General features: G+C 36.8%; 2 protein-coding genes across 2 annotated transcripts in view; one reads left to right on the forward strand and one right to left on the reverse strand.

Annotated features, from left to right (window-relative positions):
• Window positions 1-4,940, forward strand: part of LOC144440381 (ubiquitin-fold modifier-conjugating enzyme 1) — a 30,526-nt gene extending 25,586 nt beyond the window's left edge. Inside the window, exon 4 of the mRNA XM_078129751.1 lies at window positions 4,754-4,940. Within this exon, the coding sequence (XP_077985877.1) occupies window positions 4,754-4,834 (81 nt within the window). The 3' untranslated portion in view covers window positions 4,835-4,940. The remainder of the gene's footprint in view (window positions 1-4,753) is intronic.
• Window positions 4,941-11,936: 6,996 nt separating this feature from the next.
• LOC144440154 (rRNA 2'-O-methyltransferase fibrillarin-like) overlaps window positions 11,937-25,047 on the reverse strand; it is a 66,377-nt gene continuing 53,266 nt past the window's right edge. Inside the window, exons 7-10 of the mRNA XM_078129429.1 lie at window positions 23,080-23,212; window positions 15,700-15,812; window positions 13,409-13,554; window positions 11,937-12,073 (exon numbers count right to left, since the gene is read on the reverse strand). Of these exons, the coding sequence (XP_077985555.1) occupies window positions 12,040-12,073; window positions 13,409-13,554; window positions 15,700-15,812; window positions 23,080-23,212 (426 nt within the window). The 3' untranslated portion in view covers window positions 11,937-12,039. The remainder of the gene's footprint in view (window positions 12,074-13,408; window positions 13,555-15,699; window positions 15,813-23,079; window positions 23,213-25,047) is intronic.

Consider the following 25,047-nt stretch of genomic DNA (forward strand, 5'->3'; position numbering starts at 1 on the left):
ATACATAGTCTATCTTAGAATCACTCACACCTAGTCAGTACATAGTCTCTCTTAGAATCACTCACACCTAGTCAATACATAGTCTATCTTAGAATCACTCACACCTAGTCAGTACATAGTCTATCTTAGAATCACTCACACCTAGTCAATACATAGTCTATATTAGAATCACTCACACCTACCGAGTCAGTACATAGTATATCTTAGAATAACTCACACCTAGTCAGTACATAGTCTATCTTAGAATCACTCACACCTAGTCAATACAGTCTATCTTAGAATCACTCACACCTAGTCAATACATAGTCTATCTTAGAATCACTCACACCTAGTCAGTACATAGTCTATCTTAGAAATACTCACACCTAGTCAGTACATAGTCTATCTTAGAATTGCTCACACCTAGTCAGTACATAGTCTATCTTAGAATCACTCACACCTAGTCAGCACAGTCTATCTTAGAATCACTCACACCTAGTCAGTACATAGTCTATCTTAGAATCACTCACACCTAGTCAGTACATAGTCTATCTTAGAATCACTCACACCTAGTCAATACCTAGTCTATCTTAGAATCACTCACACCTAGTCAATACATAGTCTATCTTAGAATCACTTACACCTAGTCAATACCTAGTCTATCTTAGAATCACTCACACCTAGTCAATACAGTCTATCTTAGAATCACTCACACCTAGTCAGTACATAGTCTATCTTAGAATCACTCACACCTAGTTAATACATAGTCTATCTTAGAATCACTCACACCTAGTCAATACATAGTCTATCTTAGAATCACTCACACCTAGTCAATACCTAGTCTATCTTAGAATCACTCACACCTACCGAGTCAGTACCTAGTCTATCTTAGAATCACTCACACCTAGTCAGTACATAGTCTATCTTAGAATCACTCACACCTAGTCAATACATAGTCTATCTTAGAATCACTCACACCTAGTCAATACAGTCTATCTTAGAATCACTCACACCTAGTCAATACATAGTCTATCTTAGAATCACTCACACCTAGTCAATACATAGTCTATATTAGAATCACTCACACCTAGTCAGTACATAGTCTATCTTAGAATCACTCACACCTAGTCAGTACTTAGTCTATCTTAGAATCACTCACACCTAGTCAGTACATAGTCTATCTTAGAATCACTCACACTTAGTCAGTACATAGTCTATCTTAGAATCACTCACACCTAGTCAGTACATAGTCTATCTTAGAATCACTCACACCTAGTCAATACATAGTCTATATTAGAATCACTCACACCTAGTCAGTACATAGTCTATCTTAGAATCACTCACACCTAGTCAATACATAGTCTATCTTAGAATCACTCACACCTAGTCAGTACATAGTCTATCTAGAATCACTCACACCTAGTCAGTACATAGTCTATCTTAGAATCACTCACACCTAGTCAATACATAGTCTATCTTAGAATCACTCACACCTAGTCAGTACATAGTCTATCTTAGAATCACTCACACCTAGTCAATACCTAGTCTATCTTAGAATCACTCACACCTAGTCAGTACATAGTCTATCTTAGAATCACTCACACCTAGTCAATACCTAGTCTATCTTAGAATCACTCACACCTAGTCAGTACATAGTCTATCTTAGAATCACTCACACCTAGTCAGTACTTAGTCTATCTTAGAATCACTCACACCTAGTCAGTACTTAGTCTATCTTAGAATCACTCACACCTAGTCAGTACAGTCTATCTTAGAATCACTCACACCTAGTCTGTACAGTCTATCTTAGAATCACTCACACCTAGTCAGTACATAGTCTATCTTAGAATCACTCACACCTAGTCAATACATAGTCTATCTTAGAATCACTCACACCTAGTCAATACATAGTCTATCTTAGAATCACTCACACCTAGTCAGTACATAGTCTATCTTAGAATCACTCACACCTAGTCAGTACATAGTCTATCTTAGAATCACTCACACCTAGTCAGTACAGTCTATCTTAGAATCACTCACACCTAGTCAATACATAGTCTATCTTAGAATCACTCACACCTAGTCAATACATAGTCTATCTTAGAATCACTCACACCTAGTCAGTACATAGTCTATCTTAGAATCACTCACACCTAGTAAATACATAGCTATCTTAGAATCACTCACACCTAGTCAATACATAGTCTATCTTAGAATCACTCACACCTAGTCAGTACATAGTCTATCTTAGAATCACTCACACCTAGTCAATACATAGTCTATCTTAGAATCACTCACACCTAGTCAGTACATAGTCTATCTTAGAATCACTCACCCCTAGTCAGTACATAGTCTATCTTAGAATCACTCACACCTAGTCAATACAGTCTATCTAGAATCACTCACACCTACCGAGTCAGTACCTAGTCTATCTTAGAATCACTCACACCTAGTCAGTACATAGTCTATCTTAGAATCACTCACACCTAGTCAATACATAGTCTATCTTAGAATCACTCACACCTAGTCAATACAGTCTATCTTAGAATCACTCACACCTAGTCAATACATAGTCTATCTTAGAATCACTCACACCTAGTCAATACATAGTCTATCTTAGAATCACTCACACCTAGTCAATACATAGTCTATATTAGAATCACTCACACCTAGTCAGTACATAGTCTATCTTAGAATCACTCACACCTAGTCAGTACTTAGTCTATCTTAGAATCACTCACACCTAGTCAGTACATAGTCTATCTTAGAATCACTCACACTTAGTCAGTACATAGTCTATCTTAGAATCACTCACACCTAGTCAGTACATAGTCTATCTTAGAATCACTCACACCTAGTCAATACATAGTCTATATTAGAATCACTCACACCTAGTCAGTACATAGTCTATCTTAGAATCACTCACACCTAGTCAATACATAGTCTATCTTAGAATCACTCACACCTAGTCAGTACATAGTCTATCTAGAATCACTCACACCTAGTCAGTACATAGTCTATCTTAGAATCACTCACACCTAGTCAATACATAGTCTATCTTAGAATCACTCACACCTAGTCAGTACATAGTCTATCTTAGAATCACTCACACCTAGTCAATACCTAGTCTATCTTAGAATCACTCACACCTAGTCAGTACATAGTCTATCTTAGAATCACTCACACCTAGTCAATACCTAGTCTATCTTAGAATCACTCACACCTAGTCAGTACATAGTCTATCTTAGAATCACTCACACCTAGTCAGTACTTAGTCTATCTTAGAATCACTCACACCTAGTCAGTACTTAGTCTATCTTAGAATCACTCACACCTAGTCAGTACAGTCTATCTTAGAATCACTCACACCTAGTCTGTACAGTCTATCTTAGAATCACTCACACCTAGTCAGTACATAGTCTATCTTAGAATCACTCACACCTAGTCAATACATAGTCTATCTTAGAATCACTCACACCTAGTCAATACATAGTCTATCTTAGAATCACTCACACCTAGTCAGTACATAGTCTATCTTAGAATCACTCACACCTAGTCAGTACATAGTCTATCTTAGAATCACTCACACCTAGTCAGTACAGTCTATCTTAGAATCACTCACACCTAGTCAATACATAGTCTATCTTAGAATCACTCACACCTAGTCAATACATAGTCTATCTTAGAATCACTCACACCTAGTCAGTACATAGTCTATCTTAGAATCACTCACACCTAGTAAATACATAGCTATCTTAGAATCACTCACACCTAGTCAATACATAGTCTATCTTAGAATCACTCACACCTAGTCAGTACATAGTCTATCTTAGAATCACTCACACCTAGTCAATACATAGTCTATCTTAGAATCACTCACACCTAGTCAGTACATAGTCTATCTTAGAATCACTCACCCCTAGTCAGTACATAGTCTATCTTAGAATCACTCACACCTAGTCAATACAGTCTATCTAGAATCACTCACACCTAGTCAGTACTTAGTCTATCTTAGAATCACTCACACCTAGTCAGTACATAGTCTATCTTAGAATCACTCACACCTAGTCAATACATAGTCTATCTTAGAATCACTCACACCTAGTCAATACATAGTCTATCTTAGAATCACTCACACCTAGTCAATACATAGTCTATCTTAGAATCACTCACACCTAGTCAATACATAGTCTATCTTAGAATCACTCACACCTAGTCAGTACATAGTCTATCTTAGAATCACTCACACTTAGTCAGTACATAGTCTATCTTAGAATCACTCACACCTAGTCAATACAGTCTATCTTAGAATCACTCACACCTAGTCAATACATAGCTATCTTAGAATCACTCACACCTAGTCAGTACATAGTCTATCTTAGAATCACTCACACCTAGTCAATACATAGTCTATCTTAGAATCACTCACACCTAGTCAGTACATAGTCTATCTTAGAATCACTCACACCTAGTCAATACATAGTCTATCTTTGAATCACTCACACCTAGTCAGTACATAGTCTATCTTAGAATCACTCACACCTAGTCAGTACATAGTCTATCTTAGAATCACTCACACCTAGTCAGTACATAGTCTATCTTAGAATTACTCACACCTAGTCAGTACATAGTCTAACACAAACTGTAATCAATTTGTAACTTTGTGTTATCTGTGTATGTACATGTACCTGGTATTATAAGAATATGTTAATTAAATATAAATGATAAATCCAAGTCAGATTATTCACCACTTACTGAACCTTTTTTTTCCCAGTTAGGACCATGGTTGGCTGTAGAAATCCCTGATATGATTACCAGGGGAGTTGTTCAACATAAAGATGATAAAAACAATTGAGAGAAGACGTAAATAATTTCACAACGTTCAATTTTATTTTTAGCACTACTGAACTGAGACTATAGCCATGGTGAAATGTCTGTCTGTATGTGTGTGTGTGTGTGTGTGTGTGTGTGTGTGTGTGTGAGTGTGTGTGTGTGTGTGTGTGTGTGTGTGTGTGTGTGTGTGTGTGTGTGTGTGTGTGTGTGTGTGTGTGTGTGTGTGTGTGTGTATAAATGACTAAGTGAAAAAGTGCCAGACTAATTGCTTTGGTACTGAGCAGATTGGGCTGAAATTTACTAGGGATGCATCTAGAGATGTGTAGATGATAGGCGATATGCAAATTAGGTCTAAAAATTTTGGTCAAATTGACTCATAAACTTAAATCTTGAAAACTACATAGTGAATAGGGTTGAAACTTGGGGGGAATGTTTCTGGAGATGTTATTCTGCAGTTATTGTTCAAACCATTTGCCACAACTGGCCCAAGTAACCATGACCATGCCCTCAGCAATATTGAAATGATTATGCATATTACAAAGATAAGAACAGGGATGGGTAGGTAAGTGAATACAGATTTTTAAAATGTATGCAAATATACCTAGCAACAAGACCACACCCATAGCAACAGCCAAATGATGTATATTGCAAAGATTAAAAGTGGGATGGGTAGGTAAGTAAATAACAATTCCAAAAATGTAACCAAATATGCCTAGCAACAAGACCATGTCCATACATGTAGCAACAGCTAAACGCAGTTGTGCCATCATGCCATTGGTGCTCATTTTAATTATGCCTTTCAATGGCTTAAATATAATGTAGTCGTCATTCCCAGATATGTATTTGATGGTTGGTTATCATAGTGACAGGCAGTGATATACACACCAGCAGGAACTACAACACTATGTTCAGGATAAAAACAGTTAGTGAATAGTTAGCAAAGGTTGCCATGGCTGTCCTGCAAATGCGAAATGTGATAATCATACATTTGAATGTAAAATCTTGTAATAATTTGAAGTAATGTTAGATTAAGGTATTTGTTAATCAAGGTGAAGTAGATAATTGGATTATACCAATGAAGGTATATCAGGAAACCTTGACAAGATGTTTCTTTACTGTGATCTGGTGCCAACATAAATGAAATGAACTTTGACCTGTAACCTAGCTGTAACAGTATCTGTACATGTGGTTTGACACTAGTCTTTCAAATTCACGTCAACAGATGAAACTCAATACTTTGAACTCTCTTGGTGAAATTAGTAAGAAAAAATATAACAATGTTTATTAACAGTACATTAAAGGGAAGGTCCAATCAACTACATTTGCACCTTTAGATAGCTTATCTTTGTGTATTTAATTGATATGTATGTGAAGTTTTAGAAATAAAATGAAACATAATAAAGTTATGTGACTTTGACATGTCAAAATTCTGCTATGTTGAGTCTCATTGTGTGCCGCCATTTTGGGAACTGTGCTACAAAGGATGCTGGGAAAACTCCATGCTTGTGATGTCATATCATCCTAAATGTCCACTGGCACCTAGATCTAGGTGTGTGTAGTAGCTGTTCATCATTGACAAACATGCCAAGGTGTAAATGTAACGGATGTAGTAATCATTTTCAGCACAATGGTAAATTATTTTCACCATATCTGATCCACAGAGACACCCAGTATTGTGGAAAATTTGGCTGCAAACTGATTTATCCAGTCATATCCATCTTCAAATTCTAACATCCAATCACTCCCTTCCTTATACATATCTTTCATCACATGATCTTTCCCTTATAAGTATGCATGGCAGGCTAGTTTGGCAGACGTGCAGACATGGCCACTATGGTAACTTTTGTGAGTATACTTGCAGGTTAGTTCATACTTTATCTCTCCAGTTACTTTATCATATGTACCTTACGTTTACTTTTACTGTTATTCTGAATTTTGTATCATAGTATTTATTGTAATTATTTAGTCCAGTCATTTTATGCAAAACCAGATTTAAACTGAATGCCTCCCGTAAGGGAATTACTAATTATGCAAATAACTCATTAAATTTTTAAAAACAATGGTAACAGGCTTTGTTTTTGGACAAGCGTGCTTTCTTAGGTTAATGTATGTAAGAGTGTATGATACTGCTTAATTACTGAATATCGTTCATTATTCAAAATACTCATTAAAGGTAAAAGTTGTAGCAACAAACTTCATAGGACAGGTGCGTATTAATATGGTCGATATATGCATCATATTATACGAAAATTGAAGCTTGCATTTTTAAGATACAACCTAGTTACCTAAAATCATTAATTATGCAAATTTTTCATTAAAACTGTAAGCTATACCAAAAGTTTTATAGGACATATCCGCTTTGTTATGGTTAACATATGTACTAAATTGTATTGAAATCGAAGTATGCAGTCTTAAGATATAGCCTAATTACCGAAAATCATTAATTATGCAAATTATTCATTAACACTGTAAGGTACATCAACTAACTTTATAGGACATACACAATGTGTTATGGTTAATGTATGTACTGAATTGTATTGAAATTGAAGTATGTATTCTTAAGATATAGCCTAATTACCGAAAATCATTAATTATGCAAATTATTCATTAACACTGGAAAGTACATCAACAAACTTGATAGGACATATGTGTTTTCTTATGGTTAACGTATGTTCTAAATTATATTGAATTTGAAGTATGTATTCTTAAAGTGTACATGCAAAGGTTCATAATTTTTTTCATAATTATGTATATTTTGCCATAAAAATAAAGGAAATCGGGTTTGTAATAGTACTATATAATTCTAACACGAGAAATTGCGCGAAAAATGAGGCACTCTCGGCTCAGCCACAGAGCACCTTCAGGTAAGTACCTCTCATTTGCATATGGATAGGACAGGATTTGGAACTTTATGACGTCACTGCAGGAACACAAACACGTTCGTCAGTGTATCTTTACATGCAAAGCCATTATGGTCGAACCAGAAGGTCAACTTCACAACCCGTTTTCGCCAGAACCCAACGTTGAATATTGGTCAGATTCCTCAAGTGTAGAGCAATACACTCCAGCATTAACATCTGATGGTGTGATTTTGCCAAATTCATTCGAACCGGCCGCTAGCAATAACGATAGTTCCTCTGGTAGTGAATGAGTGAGGAAGGTGTGGTCAACCACAGAGACTGAATGATACTGCTTTATAAGGTTTTTTTCCCGATGTAAATTTCACAGACAAATGTAGTCATGGCTAGTACACATCATATGTAATAGTATGCATGTGTTTAAATATCCACTGTGCTAGTTTAGTGCTTGTTTTCTGACTATGCCTTGCTGTCTTGTACTGCAACATGGACCATCCACCATATTGTTTACGTCCTAGTGAAGCCGTATTGTTTACATAAAGTGAAGGCTGTTATCAGCGTCCTTTATATAACTATTCAATGGGTGGAAAACAGCTCCTGCAGACAATCTAATCGAAACGAAAATATCTAATATTTCTGTACCCATCGAACATACAGAGATCGGATGAGAATGGCTTCAAGAGTTCCCCATAATATTCTCTCAAGTTGTTCAAATGTAGCATGTGTCGTAACAGTACATTCGATCTATGACCATTCAAAATCTACGCGAAAGTAGACCCACAAATTCGTTAGAGCAGAACGTTTTGTTTGATAACCATCCCTCTTGAAAGCTATGTGTACACGTACTTTATTTCATTTTTTACTGCGTTCATTACCATCCACACAGTGACATGAAGTGGTTTCGTCTTCTTTCAAAGCACGGCCCATGTTCACTGAAGCCGGCCGTACTGTGGTGTATTGTGTATTGTCTCCGACCACTTTTGTTTGAGTTTTTGATGGACAGACATGTCTCACGTTGTGGAAGCTGTTTGACCTGAGAGCGTGAAGCTTAGTGCTGACTGTACTTTGCTGTTGTTATCCACTTTTGACATGTGATTGGCATGACTTAGTAATTGTTCAGGTAGACAAAACAATGGAAACAAAAATAGCAACATTATAATGAGCGTTGCGTCTTTTTACTTTGATATAATTCCAACGATGTACATGTGATGTATCACAATGAAAACGATCGACTCCCAGCAACATGAAAATCAAAACATACAATCGGACTACGCATTATTTCCAAAAAAATACCGCCAATGGCGTTGTAGCACAACTGTACAGTTTCTAAAAATGTTTATCCATATGGTAACAATAAGTGGCCATTTGTTGAATGGCTACCCAGTTGCCTATCCAACCATGTTGCTATCTTTACGATACATGCTATCATTTGGCTGTTGCTATGGGCGTGGTCATGTTGTTAAATATATTTGCATACATTTCGTGCTTATTTGGCTGTTGCTATGGGCGTGGTCTTGTTGCTAGGCATATTTACATATATCTTTTGAATGTTTATTAAATTGTCTATTAATCCTGGTTGTTATCTTTGCAATATATGTGATCATTTGGCTGTTGCTATGGGCGTGGTCTTGTTGCTAGGCAAATTTACATACATATTTTGAATGTTTATTCAATTGTCTATTAATCCCTGTTGTTATCTTTGTGAAATACACGACCATTTCGCTGTTGCTATGGGCGTGGTCATGGTTGCTAGGGTATTTACATACATTTTTTGAATGTTTACTCATTTGCCTACCAGATGATGTTGTCATTTGACCAAAATATACTGCCATTTGGTCGTTGCTAAGGGCGTGGTCATGGTTGCTAGGGCCAATTTTGTCAAAATGTTTTGATGAAAATCTGCAGAATAACACTTTCAGAAACATCTCACCAAGTTTCAGACTCAGTGACCAAATAGTTTTTGAGATATAAGTTTTTGACCAAAAATGAACATTTTTACACCTAATTTGCATATCACTCATGGACTCACTGTATGCTTAATATCTCTTCATCCATACATCCCTAGATACATTCTCATTAAATTTCAGCCCCATCTGCTCAGTACTTTTGGAATTATAGATTTTTAACCCAAAAGACACATTTTTAGCCCTAATTTGCATATCACTGATGGTATCATCATGTCATGAACAACTCTTACTTTACACCCCCTTCAGAATGTTCCGACCAAATTACGCACCAATCTGCCCAGTAGTTTCTGAGTTTAAGTTTTTTGACCAAAAATCACATTTTTTTACCCAAATCACAGACCTGTGATGCGATCATTTTGATTTGAACAATTTCCCAACTAGACACCCAAGGTAATGGACCCACCAAATATCATGGCAATCGGTTCAGCAGTTTTTGACTTTAAGTTGTTTACACACACACACAGACAGACAGACGCCGGGCGATCCCTATAGCACTACTGAACAAGTTCAGTTGTGCTAAAAAAAGCTATCATACTCAAAATATTTTATGAAGCTAACTTGCTTTCTTGAAAACATCATTTCAAATTATTTTTTTGTTTTCCTTTTTTTCGCTTTGATCATGGCTACACCGGTGGCATGGAGAACCCCGGCCCCGGTAACATTTACCGGCTTTCACTGTATGGCGTCACTGTCCAGTTTTTTATGCGTGGTTTCAACTGCCTCACCCATCATTACCTACTCAGTTATATCACTCGGAAATGTGTGGACGGTAATAGTTTCACTGTGGGTGCTGCCAACAAAACACCAAGGAACCATTGTTGTTGGAAAACTAAACTGGTACACCACAATATGTACAGTTACAGATAATACTATATGGCAAGCGTAATTAGTAATTCATAAGTAAACATTACACAAAGGCTTAGAAGGCTTTTGTAACATGTGGGACCTCGACACCTTTCGTGAGCTGGTTGAGGTGCCGAAGTTAGTCGAAGCACAGGGGATTAAGGGGGCAAGTATTTTTGCGACTTTCTTGCCAATGCGCACAATATTTAGAGGTATGAATGCAGTTTCATTTATTTTAATGGCAAAATAAACATAATTACGAAAAAAATTATCAACCTTTGCATGTACACTTAAAGATATAGCCTAATTACCAAAAATCATTAATTATGCAAATTATTAATGCTGTAAGGTACATCAACAAATTTTATAGGACAAATGTATGTTGTTATGTTTAACGAATATACTAAATTATATTGAAATTGAAGTATGCAGTCTTAAGATATTGCATAATTAGTTGATTTCATTAATATGCAAATTTCTCTAATTAAACATTAAAAGATCTGGCTCAAAACCTAATCAGGTCGAGCCATTACCCTAAAGATTATATATTCCAAATTTCATTGCAATTGAGCCAGTCGATTTTTAGAAAATGATGACACAGACACACAGACAGACAGACAGACAGAGACGGACATACAGACACACAGACAGGCATTCCCCTTTTAATACTTCCCGTACCCTTACGGGAGGTAAAAATGGGTCAACCCATCAACAGAATTTATTTTTTCACCACGTCTCAGAAATGTCTACATAATAACATATCAAAAGTCCTCCAAAATCCAAGTGGTGGAACAATGCCTAATTTGCATAAATCAAATATGGCCACCACTATTTTGTAGTTCATTACGATTGACCCTATTAACCATTACTTCCAGTCCATTTCAGAGTTTAAATATGTTCTAAATAACTAATATTGCATAGTTGATTACGTTGATACAATTGTAAGTTGAAATTAAGGAATTTTATCAATCAAGATTTAATTTTTTGTTCAAATATTAAAATTCTTGTTTGAGTTCTGCAGCATTTTTTCCGCTTTTTTCAAGAGTTTGGCCATATTTGAACTGTTAAACCTGTAAATTCATAATGTTTGACTATTTCATCTCTTCCCCTTGTTAGGTTAATGGAAGAAGTTCAAAAAATTCATATTAAATGAAATCGACCTACTTACCCACTGATGGGATCATCATGTCATGAACAGTTCTTAATCTAACACCTCTAAGAACATTCCAACCAAATTTCATTTTGATTTGAACAATTTCCCAACTAGAAACCCAAGGTAATACACCCACCAAATATCATGGCAATTGGTCCAGTGGTTTTTGACTTTAAGTTGTTTACACACACACACACACACGCATGCACGCACGCACGCACACACACACACACATGCACATGCGCGCACACGCACACACACACACTTTGCCATGCCTATAGCAATAAACTTCCATCTTCTCATTTTCTGTTTAAATTTTACTTTCACGATTCTTTTCTTTTCTTTTCCAAAATACAAGACATTTTAAAATAAGAGAAATATGATAAAATGGTGGCAGCTATCATTTCTATGATGTACCAGGTTTCTTCTTTGGCTGAGGTCTGAAAGACAACCAATCAATTTTTGTTAAGTTAATTATTTGTCATAAAAGCTATAAAGTCACTAAAGATAAAGTTTAGTGTTAAAATGGAGAAACACATATGAGCTCAAAGACAGACTCGCCATACCTGTACACATGTACACACAGACATAAAGGAAGACACATACACATACATATATACAGACACAAACTCACATACAGACACACATAAACAGAGACACACATATAGACACATAAACAGACAGACAAAAACACACAAACACAAACACACACATAGACAGACACATAAACACACAGAGACAAAAACACACACATACACACACATACATACATAGAAAGACACATAAACACACATATAGACAGACAAAAACACCGACACATACACACACATATAGACAGACATATACACACACATATAGAGGCAGTCATAAAGACAAGACACATGCAAACACAAACATAAAGATAGACACAACAGCCATACTGAGACAGACACATGGGCATAGACAAAGATGCAGACAGACAGACAGACAGACAGATGGGCATAGACAAAGATGCAGACAGACAGACAGACACATGGGCATAGACAAAGGTGCAGACAGACAGACACATGGGCATAGACAAAGATGCAGACAGACAGACACATGGGCATAGACAAAGATACAGACAGACACACATGGGCATAGACAGACAAAGATGCAGACAGACAGACATGGGCATAGACAGACAAAGATGCAGACAGACACACATGGGCATAGACAGACAAAGATGCAGACACAGACATGGGCATAGACAGACAAAGATGCAGACAGACACACATGGGCATAGACAGACAAAGATGCAGACAGACAGACATGGGCATAGACAGACAAAGATGCAGACAGACAGACATGGGCATAGACAGACAAAGATGCAGACAGACAGACATGGGCATAGACAGACAAAGATGCAGACAGACAGACAAAGATGCAGACAGACAGAGACAGACAGACAGACAGACAGACAGACAGACATTGGCATAGACAGACAAAGATGCAGACAGACAGATATGGGCATAGACAGACAAAGATGAAGAAAGACAGACACACATGGGCATAGACAGACAAAGATTCAGACAGACACACATGGGCATAGACAGACACACATGGGCATAGACAGACAAAGATTCAGACAGACAGACATGGGCATAGACAGACAAAGATTCAGACAGACAGACATGGGCATAGACAGACAAAGATTCAGACAGACAGACATGGGCATAGACAAAGATGCAGACAGACAGACACGTGATGTGTCATCAAGGTATCAAATTCTGTGTTAATAATATTTTGCTATATACCTGTAGACTCCTACAACTACAGCATGGTCTCTTTCATAGGGTTCTAAAGTCAGTTGTTCTTGTGGTTTCAGTCTCTCAGATTGTAGTTTTTTCACTTCACCAGCAAACACAGCTTCAGGTGGTGCAGTAGAATCAATGCAATTAGCCTATTGTATCAAACAAATTACAACCAATACATTTATTATGTATTTGACATTGTAGGACATTTTTGGAGAGGAAGGGAGTCAGTTTTACCACCAGAGTGAGTGAGGTGGTTAAAACACTAGATAGCAATACTAAAATATATCACATGAATTGTTGTAATCACTTTGCTATGTAATTCAAGTGATCATAAACAGTGGAGAGGAAACAAGTTATCGCACATGGCACAAAACATTAAAGCAGGGCACTGCGTCCAGCTAAAAACCCCTCATGATGGCAACTGCCAGAATTACTGTGAAGTATATGTTGTGAACGATCATTTTACCATCAACATCTAGAGAGAATTTCTGTTCGTCACTGGTGAACAAAGAATGAAATATTTTTGTCAAATTGAAAGTGAGTTCGCGTTTGGGAATTTGGAGAACATTAGCGCAAACACTGTCATGTCTTGATCTACACATCCCTAAGAACGTTTCCACCAAATCTAAGACCAATCTGCCCAGTAGTTTTTGAATTTAACCCTTTCACCACCAATGGCCTCATGAGATTGTTTGTTGTCCACCAGCCCCCTCACTAACATAATGTGAGAGTGAGTGTTATGTAATCAAACTGATATAAAAATACTTAGAGTTGCTTATTTTTGAAAAATAAGGTATCATTTGAATGGAAAATAAATTTTCGACATCATAGTTGCAAATACATACATTCAAATATCACATACACAACCGAAATATGGATTAAAATAATAAAATGCTAATAAAATACGCAAAATATTTATATTACAAACAAAATTCAAAATTCAAAAATACAAAAATTCTGTATACTGGTTAAATGGTCAAATTGTCAGAAAATGTTATTTTCAGTTGTATTAAAATTAAACGAAAATAGTTAACATTTTACTAATCCGATTACGATGCAATAGTCAGTCCCACACCAGCAATGAAAGGACAAAATCATCTCAAGTCGTCGCCCCAATACCTTCCGAAAATATGCAGCAAAACCTACTACGCCAAATCACATCTTGTGCCCCTTTAGTGACACATATGATAGGATTCATCCCAAAAAGTTGCAAAATATACAATACAGCTGGATTACTACTTCAAAAGACAATTATATATAATCCCATGAAATCAATGTTAGTTTTACGTCATAATGCTCCGAGTATGATTCCGCTGACTAATACAAATTCGAGCCGGTAGTCCGCGGAATCATACGAGGAGCATTATGACGTAAAACTAACATTGATTTCATGGAATTATATATTTATCACATAACTAAGTATTTACCCGTATTTTTCTAAAATTTTAAATCATATTTTACGAATACTGCATAATTTCATCGCACTATATTCTTCATCGCATATTAAAAAATGGCGCCCGATGGTTATGCAAATTACATAATCGCGTGACCTGTCGCAAGGTCAAGCTTACCATATGTATGTTTGGTTTCTCAACCAAAATTATCGGTTATAACCTTGCGATGTACATGTAATATCAAATTTAGTTTAAAACGTAAGTAGAATTGTCTGAATACGATTTTGTGCCGTCATTTTATTCATATTTTCTCGGGTTGTGGAAGTTCGGAGATCTGAGCTCGATGGAAAATCGGAAGTAAGCTTGCCGGCTGCTACATCGATAATCTACATGATTTTTAAATAGAATAAAATGTATCAAATAAAAATAAAAGGACTTCTATGTATCAAACTCATGCTATCCAAGGATATATGTAACGTTACTAACGTAATGTATGCATTTACGTTTTGAAAGCACATAATTATTACGATAAACTTGATCGTAGCGTAGGATTGACACGAACACTCGACTCGAACAGTACGGAGAAAAAATAGTTTGGTAGAACAGGGGTGATATGCTCTGAAATCACCCCTGTTTGACGTCACACAGTAGAAGATATGCACGTATTTATGTGATAAATGACCATATACATACCTTTATTGAAATCACAAAATGACAATATACATACCTTTATTGAAATCACAAAATGACAATATACATACCTTTATTGAAATCACAAAATGACAATATACATACCTTTATTGAAATCACAAAATGACAATATACATACCTTTATTGAAATCACAAAATGACAATATACATACCTTTATTGAAATCACAAAATGACATTATACATACCTTTATTGAAATCACAAAATGGCCTTCATTTCTCAGGAAATTGTGAGCATTAATAGCTACAATTCTTGCTTGGTCTGGCTGGGCTACATCAGCAAAGATGGTATCAACCATTCCTGTCACATAGCAATAATAAATAACATCTATGAATTACATTAGACTACTTTCATTTACAGAGTTATATCAACAGGCAGTCATCAGAGATGACTCAGCGCCCCCCCCCCCCCTTCCACAATGGATGTTTATAGAGTTATATCAACAGGCAGTCATCAGAGATGACTCAGCGCCCCCCCCCCCTCCCCTTCCACAATGGATGTTTATAGAGTTATATCAACAGGCAGTCATCAGAGATGACTCAGCCCCCCCCCTCCCCTTCCACAATGGATGTTTACAGAGTTATATCAACAGTCATCAGAGATGACTCAGCGCCCCCCTCCCCCCTTCCACAATGGATGTTTACAGAGTTATATCAACAGTCATCAGAGATGACTCAGCCCCCCCCCCCTCCCCTTCCACAATGGATGTTTATAGAGTTATATCAACAGGCAGTCATCAGAGATGACTCAGCGTCCCCCTCCCCCCTTCCACAATGGATGTTTACAGAGTTATATCAACAGTCATCAGAGATGACTCAGCCCCCCCCCCCTTCCACAATGGATGTTTACAGAGTTATATCAACAGGCAGTCATCAGAGATGACTCAGCGCCCTCCCCCCCCCCCTTCCACAATGGATGTTTACAGAGAATTGCCATAAGTCATGGTAGTGTGATGTATTAGATTGTATGAAATATAGTGCCAATGGCGTTATAGCACAACTGTATAATTGATTTATCTGCCTATTAATCCTATTGTTATCTTTGCAATATACAAGATCATTTGACAGTTGCTATGGGGGGGTTCTTGTTGCAAGGCACATTGCATACATTTTTTTGAATGTTTATTCAATTGTCTCTTACCGGAGTTTTCCGAAAACTAGCCCTGGGCCACTATTCGGAAAATCAGCAAATTCGGAACCACAACAGAGGAACTAAATAGAAGCTCAGGGCGATTATTTGGCAGACAACACTCAACAGCCATGTGGCTCATATCATTACTAATAGGGACATATCAGTTTAGGGACACAACAATTAGGAAGACAAGAATAATAATTCCATTTTATAATAGCTCGCGCAGCGGCAGCAAAGCTGTCGCGTAGCAGCTCAATGACTAGTACGCATGCACGTCGTATATACTATGCGAAAAAAATTGGTGGTTCTCCCAGGGATGCATTGCAGCGCGCAGTGACTACGCATGCGCCTTCCATATACTACGTGCATTCTCCACGCACTACCGAGGCCGTATCATCGTATAGCATAGGCGACATAACATCACTATGCATTGCAATATTGTAACAGTAGGCCTGTTGGCACGATTATCGTAACATTGTAACGAGTATCGAGGCATCACTGTACCTCAAGGAGAAATTGTTACACTATTTAGAAGTTTGATGCACGGCGGTATGCGATACGGACCACTGATGACAGCGCAGTTTAATTTCCGGGTTGTGGAAGTGTGGTTTTGACATTTATATTGTCGATAATTGATTTTTTTACATGTTCTAAAAAGAATAACTACTTTCCTATGTTTGTTGGTACAGTAACATTCCTAAATCATCCAGTTGAATTGAGAAATCGTGATGTTCGGCAACATGTCAAAACATTTGTCCAAAGACCAACGTACATTGGTGGAGAGTCTATGATAAGTTGGCTGATTGAAAATGAACAGAACAATATTAATCTAATGGCTATGATGGTTTTTGAAACCAACAACTGCATAAAGTGTTGACTTTCTTTACTTCTCGTCCATGTCAGAGAATTAAATGTCATTCAATAAAATATATTTTGATGGTCAATACCCCTGGAAAATGATCCAAATCAAGTGTATCAACCCTGGCCCAGGCAGCCGGTCACAAATGAATCTACCCTGCGCGAGCTTATGGGCTTTGCCTAGTTATAATATTAATTCAAATATATCAAATGAAACATTTTATTTGCTATCATTCTATCAGCATTGATTGTATTATTGCTTTTATTCATAAAGGAGCTTCAAATGATTTATAGTAGAACCCCTTTCAATCAAATGATTTATCATGAAATGAAGTCTCCCACCAATGCATGTGTGTAGTGGCTTGTAGTGACTCATTCCATTTCGGGTGTGTGGATTGCTTGTTAGACACATAACACAAATGCATTCCAAATCTGAGCATTCATGCTGCTTATTATCATTTACTTTGTAATATATAAAACATTACACGATCAAAAATATGCACCACCTGTTTCATTTTCTCCTTACATTCAATTAAGGTGTAACAAAAATTAATGTGCTAAAACCAACCCTAGAGACAAATGGTATGCACAAGGCATTTCCCTCCATATCTTATCTGTTACCATGGTTACTATCTGTAAACATAGGACGTCCACACTACCTCTCAAATAAACTAGTGTTCCATTTCTCAAGTACATTTGCGGTGTGGCTACCCATCTCGTAAATAATTTAGACCCAATCTGAAATGCGAACGGCTGTAAACTTTTAAATGGACAACACGGAAAATGGTCAATCTTTTGAGCTATGAATTTATAGGAAAACAACTGACCAGCATGACACAAAATAAACAGTCTGATTCTAGAGTTACAGATAGTCAACGAAGTATCTTTTTTAGCACTGTAATGTGATATTTGCCAAAGCTTCGTGGACTGGTGAATTTGAATTTATCTCGATACCGTCACACGGACTTCCTCTAGTCAGGCAATGTATGTGTTTCTATTTTTTTCGTGAGATTTTATAGGATCAACTTTGAAGGGGTCAGTTTCTTTGTACAGTTGTGATGGTTTGTTTTGCAAATGTCTGGGTTTTCCCGACAAGTTTGACAAAACGTAGTACAACTTTTGTCGTTATACTGCACTATTGAACCATTATTAACACTGTTTTCCAATAATGCAATATTCTTGTCGCATATTTCTGTCAATTCCTGATCCTTCCTGAGATTCAAGTGAAGTTGTCATTTGAGGTTTTTCGTTTCGTCGATGCCTCAAAAATAACCATTACAAATAGAATAGAATTGTCAATTGACTGAAACCAAGCATGTCAACTTTATATTTATTATTATAAATTGGGTATTGTTCAACTAAAAGTGGTGTACGTCTGAATATACAGATTCATAGGCAAGATTCAATATTTCACATTAGCGGGACTTGGAACCACTAATTTTTTCAGCAGGACTACTGCATTTTTTAAGCACTGGTCCGGGGACCACCAGTTCACAAAACTATTTGTTCACCCCTGGATAAACTTGACATTAGTCTTGTACCGTTCGTTAAATCTCCATGAACTCATTTATACGTGACATTACTTCAACTCTCACTCTCACTCGTTCACTTTGTGTGCACACTCACCATGCAAATTACCCTGACCTATTTTAGATGCAGTGTGTCGCATTGACAGTGACGTCTGCGGATCTCCATGAGTCATCTGCCGGCTTGTTGACCGACCAGGCTCAGCACAAAGGTGTCTGTACCTACCTACCTACCTTCACGATCACTTTCTTCTCGTGGAAAAAACGCCCATTTTTTTATTGACACTCTAAGTTTATGGGTTTTTTTCAACGGAACATTCGAACTAAATAAAAACTAACGTTACCAATATAACAAGGCAAAATTCTTGCCGTAGTGAATCTGAAAAACCCAATAGACGCCCACCTGCCAAATGATCGCCCATGGGCAACTTTACGGATGGGCTTGTTTTCGGAAAACTCCGGTAATAAATATAATTTCTTTTGCAATATACCTGATCATTTGGCTGTTGCTATGGGCATGGTCCTGTTGTTAGGCATTTACATACATTTCTTGAATATTTATTCAACTGTCTATTAACCCTTTAAGGGCAGATACCCAATATATCGGGTTCAACAGTACCTAACCTTTGACCTCAGCATCATTTCTGTTCAGGACCTTGTCATCATCATGCTGTATCGTTGAGGGCAGTATGCTTAGTCTAATGACGTAGTGTTATTCTAGAGCTTTCCATTGATATGCAATATGGCAGCTGTGACATGAGGCTGGGAAATTTGACGGCCGATCCAAAACAGATTTCCCGATAGAAAATTGAAATTTTAAAAAATGGCAGCCAAGTCGTTGCGGGAGCGGAGGCAAGTAGACTATGGAGACTGTTATTTGTCGAGTGATAGGAGCAACGTTAACCAAGGTGAAGGTTCAACTCTTTGATTACCTCAGTGAATGCCTAACTGCGGGTAAATCATGGCCAAATTTACGTGATTTTGGACAACTGAGTCTTAGAAATATTTGAAGCCGAGTCCAGTAATGATGATTTCCTTGGCGTCATTGAAAAAGAAATTGATGCCACTTGTACAGAAAATAACCCGTGTCAATCTAGTATGAACAATAACAATGGATGTGGTCGTTCTCTGATCACACAGAAAATAACCCCTGTCAATCTAGTATGAACAATAACAATGGATGTGGTCGTTCTCTGATCACACAGAAAATAACCTGTGTCAATCTAGTATGAACAATAACAATGGATGTGGTCGTTCTCTGATCACACAGAAAATAACCTGTGTCAATCTAGTATGAACAATAACAATGGATGTGGTCGTTCTCTGATCACACAGAAAATAACCCGTGTCAATCTAGTATGAACAATAACAATGGATGTGGTCGTTCTCTGATCACACAGAAAATAACCCGTGTCAATCTAGTATGAACAATAACAATGGATGTGGTCGTTCTCTGATCACACAGAAAATAACCCGTGTCAATCTAGTGTGAACAATAACAATGGATGTGGTCGTTCTCTGATCACACAGAAAATAACCCGTGTCAATCTAGTATGAACAATAACAATGGATGTGGTCGTTCTCTGATCACACATCTTGTTGATTACCATAACAACAACAAATGAAATGAAATACTTGGCAGTGACTTTGCATGGAGATATATGCTTGCAGGTGTCCGTCAATGACATTTGCATGGAACTATATGCTGCCCTGTGAATAAATGTTCTCCATCACCTAATCTGTTATTTTCATGATTTTATTGCGTGATAGAATGTTGGGCATGATACCATGCATGACTCTGATCATTAGGAGAGCAGTAAAAGTATCCAAACACTAGGCGAATATCTTCTGAAAAAGATATTTATGAATTTAACAGCAGCCATTTTGAATATTTAATTAGGTCATCTGGGTCATAAATGATAATTTTTAAAGAAATTGTAAATCTTGCCATCATCTTGACGTCTCCATTCAAAATTATACATTTCATGAGAAAAGATTGTTTCATTGACAATGTTACATCTTGGAAGATGAGGGGACATCTCACATGTACAGAATGTTGAGCTTACTTGGAGCTCTCTCTAAAAGGCTTTATTTTACAAGGAATTTCTTTGTGATTTTGCAATAAAGTCCCTGTAACATTGCAAAACAGTGAATTCTTCGTGTAATGAAAGGTGAAATTTCAATGTTCAAGAAGTCAAACCTAACATTTCAATCAAGAATCAGAAAAAAATGGGGCAACCATTTTGAATATATAATTAGGTAATGTAGCAAACTTGCAACATTTTATATACAATGTTACACTTGTTTTGTATTCCTTATTTAATGACCTTTCCAAATATATATAGATATATGGGGGTTAAATCACCAAATTTCCCCAAAAATGTTGGAATGATGACCATGGTACATAGTCATACACAAAAGTGCAAAGATCCCCCAGAAAGTCAGTCTCTAATTTCAAAAGGGTTAATCACTATTATCTTTGCTATATGTATGATCATTTGGCTATGGATGTGGTCTTGTTGCTAGGTACATTTGTATACATTTTTTATGAATGTTTGTTTACTTGTCTAAAAATCCGTTATCTTATGAAATACACCACCATTTGGCAGTTGCTATGGGCATGATCATGGTTGCTAAGGATATTTGCATACATTGTTTGAATGTTTACTCACTTGCCTTCCTGATGATGTTGTTATTTGACCAAAATACACATTTTTAAACCTAATTTGCATATCACTCATGACATCATTGTATGCTTGATATTTCTTCATCTACCGTATATACCAGGAACTTTTCAATTCTGAACTCTAGGACCAAAACGGGACATTTGTTCTCTAAAAAAATATGTGAGACTTTTAGCTTTCATCCGTATTTGTCAACAGTGTAAATGTCAACAGTACGTAAGAGCTTATGGCGGAACATGTGTACTACTACTACGCCACACTTCGTGTGCATAGCGTAGTAAATACTCCTACTGAAAATTGGTGACAGGAAATGCTTCCACCATGTACATGTGTACTAATCAAAACTACTCGATTTTGCTTGTCATTAATTACCATTTCTCTAGATTGAAATATTATAGCCATCTAGTCTGCTGCATAAGTTTGGCACTGACAACGTATTCCCAGAAATGACAGTCAGTTCGGAAGTGACCGTGTGACACCATGACGTATTTTTCTTATAACTTGTTGTTGACACGCCAAAGTTTCGTAACATCCTCTTTAGTTCGGATACTTTCAATTTGTCAATGTTTTCCATGACAACTTGCGGTTGTAGATGGTCACAAAAGGGAGAATTTTTTTCAGATGAATGCATTGACCTTCATGTAAACAATATGGCAAGACCTCCTTGACAACCGTTGTTAGGCATATTTGCATATCTCGTGAGATCTGCCGCGAGACAGAGAGTACTTTATTGCATCATATCCCAAAGCAAATTGACATGCATATGTAAGCCATAGTTCATTATACATTTACTAAGTTTGAATGGCTACGGATGCCCGGACGGACGAATAGAGGCCAATCTATAAGACCCCGTCCCACCAGGTGGAGGTGGGGGATAATTAGAGTTACCATCAATTACATAGTTGTTATCAAAGTATTTATGTGGAGTAGAGAAATGTACACCTGTACTTACCAACTAACATTCTGTATTTATGTGGCATAGAGAAATGTACACCTGTACTTACCAACTAACATTCTGTATTTATGTGGAGTAGAGAAATGTACACCTGTATTTACCAACTAACATTCTGTATTTATGTGGAGTAGAGAAATGTACACCTGTATTTACCAACTAACATTCTGTATTTATGTGGAGTAGAGAAATGTACACCTGTACTTGCCAACTAACATTCTGTATTCATGTGGAATAGAGAAATGTATACCTGTACTTACCAACTAACATTCTGTATTTATGTGGAGTAGAGAAATGTACACCTGTATTTACCAACTAACATTCTGTATTTATGTGGAGTAGAGAAATGTACACCTGTACTTGCCAACTAACATTCTGTATTCATGTGGAATAGAGAAATGTATACCTGTACTTACCAACTAACATTCTGTATTTATGTGGATGTCTGGCATCTTCAATTATTGGAATAATGTTTGTTCGTTTCTTAGCAACATTCAGTAAATCCCTGCCTGATCTGTGTGAGAACTCCACAGCATACACAACCCCTTCCTATAACAAAGCAAAATACCATTTATTACTAATAATACAATGCCTGACCAATGAATCAAGACATTTCTATCATTTTGTACTTTATTCCAAGAGGTATAAAGTATATTACAGTAGCAGTCTCTAAGTGAGACTGTCTTGCAATGTCGCATCAAGCAAAATCTCTTTGTTTAGGCCAAGACCCCTCCCCTCCCCTTAAATCAAACTCAACACAGTGTAATGTTGGGATTGGTGATGGATAATATACTGTGTTATTTTGCCAAATGCATGCACACATGGAACCCAACGTACAAGTCCCCCCTGCGTGGTGCCTGTTGGGGAGTAATATAAAAATACAGCCAATGGTGTTGTAGCACAACTGTACAGCTTTAAAAAATGTTTATCCATATGCTAGTCTATGCTAACAATAGGTGTTCATTTGCTGAATGACTATCCAGTTGCCTATCCAACCATGTTGTTAGCTTTACAATATATGCTATCATTTGGCTGTTGTTATGGGCGTGGTCATGTTGTTAGATATATTTGCATACATTTGTGTATGTTTTTGTTAACTTGTGTATGAATTTCTGATATTATCTTTGCAATATACGTGATCATTTTGCTGTTGCTATGGGCATGGTCTTGTTGCTAGGCATATCTACTACATTTTTTAATGTTCAATTGTGTATAAATCCTAGTTATCTTCGCAATATATGTGATCATTTGGCTGTTGCTATGGGCGTGGTCTTGTTGCTAGGCACATTTGCATACATTTTTTGAATGTTTATTCATTTGTTTCTATTCCTGTTATCTTTGCAATATACGTGATTATTTGGCTGTTGCTATGGGCATGGTCTTGTTGCTAGGCATATCTACTACATTTTTTAATGTTCAATTGTGTATAAATCCTAGTTATCTTCGCAATATATGTGATTATTTGGCTGTTGCTATGGGCGTAGTCTTGTTGCTAGGCAAATTTACATACATTTTTTGAATGTTTATTCAATTGTCTATTCATCCCATGGTTATCTTTGTGAAACACACCACCAATTGGCTGTTGCTGTGGGCGTGGTCTTGTTGCTATGCAAATTTACATACATTTTTGGAATGTACATTCAATTATCTATTAATCTCTGTTGTTATCTTTGCAATATATCTGGTCATTTGGATGTTGCTATGGGCGTGGTCTTGTTGCTAGGCATATTTGCATACATTTTTGAATGCTTATTCAATTGACCGATCGCCCTGAGCACTATAGCCACGCCCACCTTAGTTACCGTTGCTACTACGACAACTTTGTACGTTTTGCATGGTTTGTCGTAGGTCCAACGTGGCGATCGCTGAAAAATACTATTCATAATTTGAGAGTTCTTTATCGTTCCACTGCCTCTAAGGCAAAGATGATGTATCGTAGGCTTTCCTATGGTCGATACATCAATGGAAACAATTGATTTTTTAGGTCGGGTTGTGTCAATTCACCAAATTTTATTGAAGTCTGAGAAACCACATGGCAGATGCATGTTGAATAAGATTTTACGTCATAGCAAAAAAATTAGCAAATATAGACACTCAAAAAAATCCTAGACCATAGAATTTGTAAAGTTCGTTTGCATACAACTACATGATAGTAATTGACCTTTTGTTTACAATCTGATTTATTGCACAATTGATTTGACAACGAAAAGAACTTGCAACTCACAACATGAAGTGATTTAATTATCTAACACCAATATAAAATGTCCTTAAAATGACAATAAAAAGTCCAATGTTTTTTGTCTTTGATAATGTCTTGTAATATATATAAACAGAAAAGACAGTTCAAAGGAATTGTTACTATTGGTTGTCATGGAAAAGGTGTA

This window comes from Glandiceps talaboti, chromosome 9 (assembly GCF_964340395.1).
Source record: "Glandiceps talaboti chromosome 9, keGlaTala1.1, whole genome shotgun sequence".
Taxonomy (NCBI): Eukaryota; Metazoa; Hemichordata; class Enteropneusta; family Spengelidae; genus Glandiceps; species Glandiceps talaboti.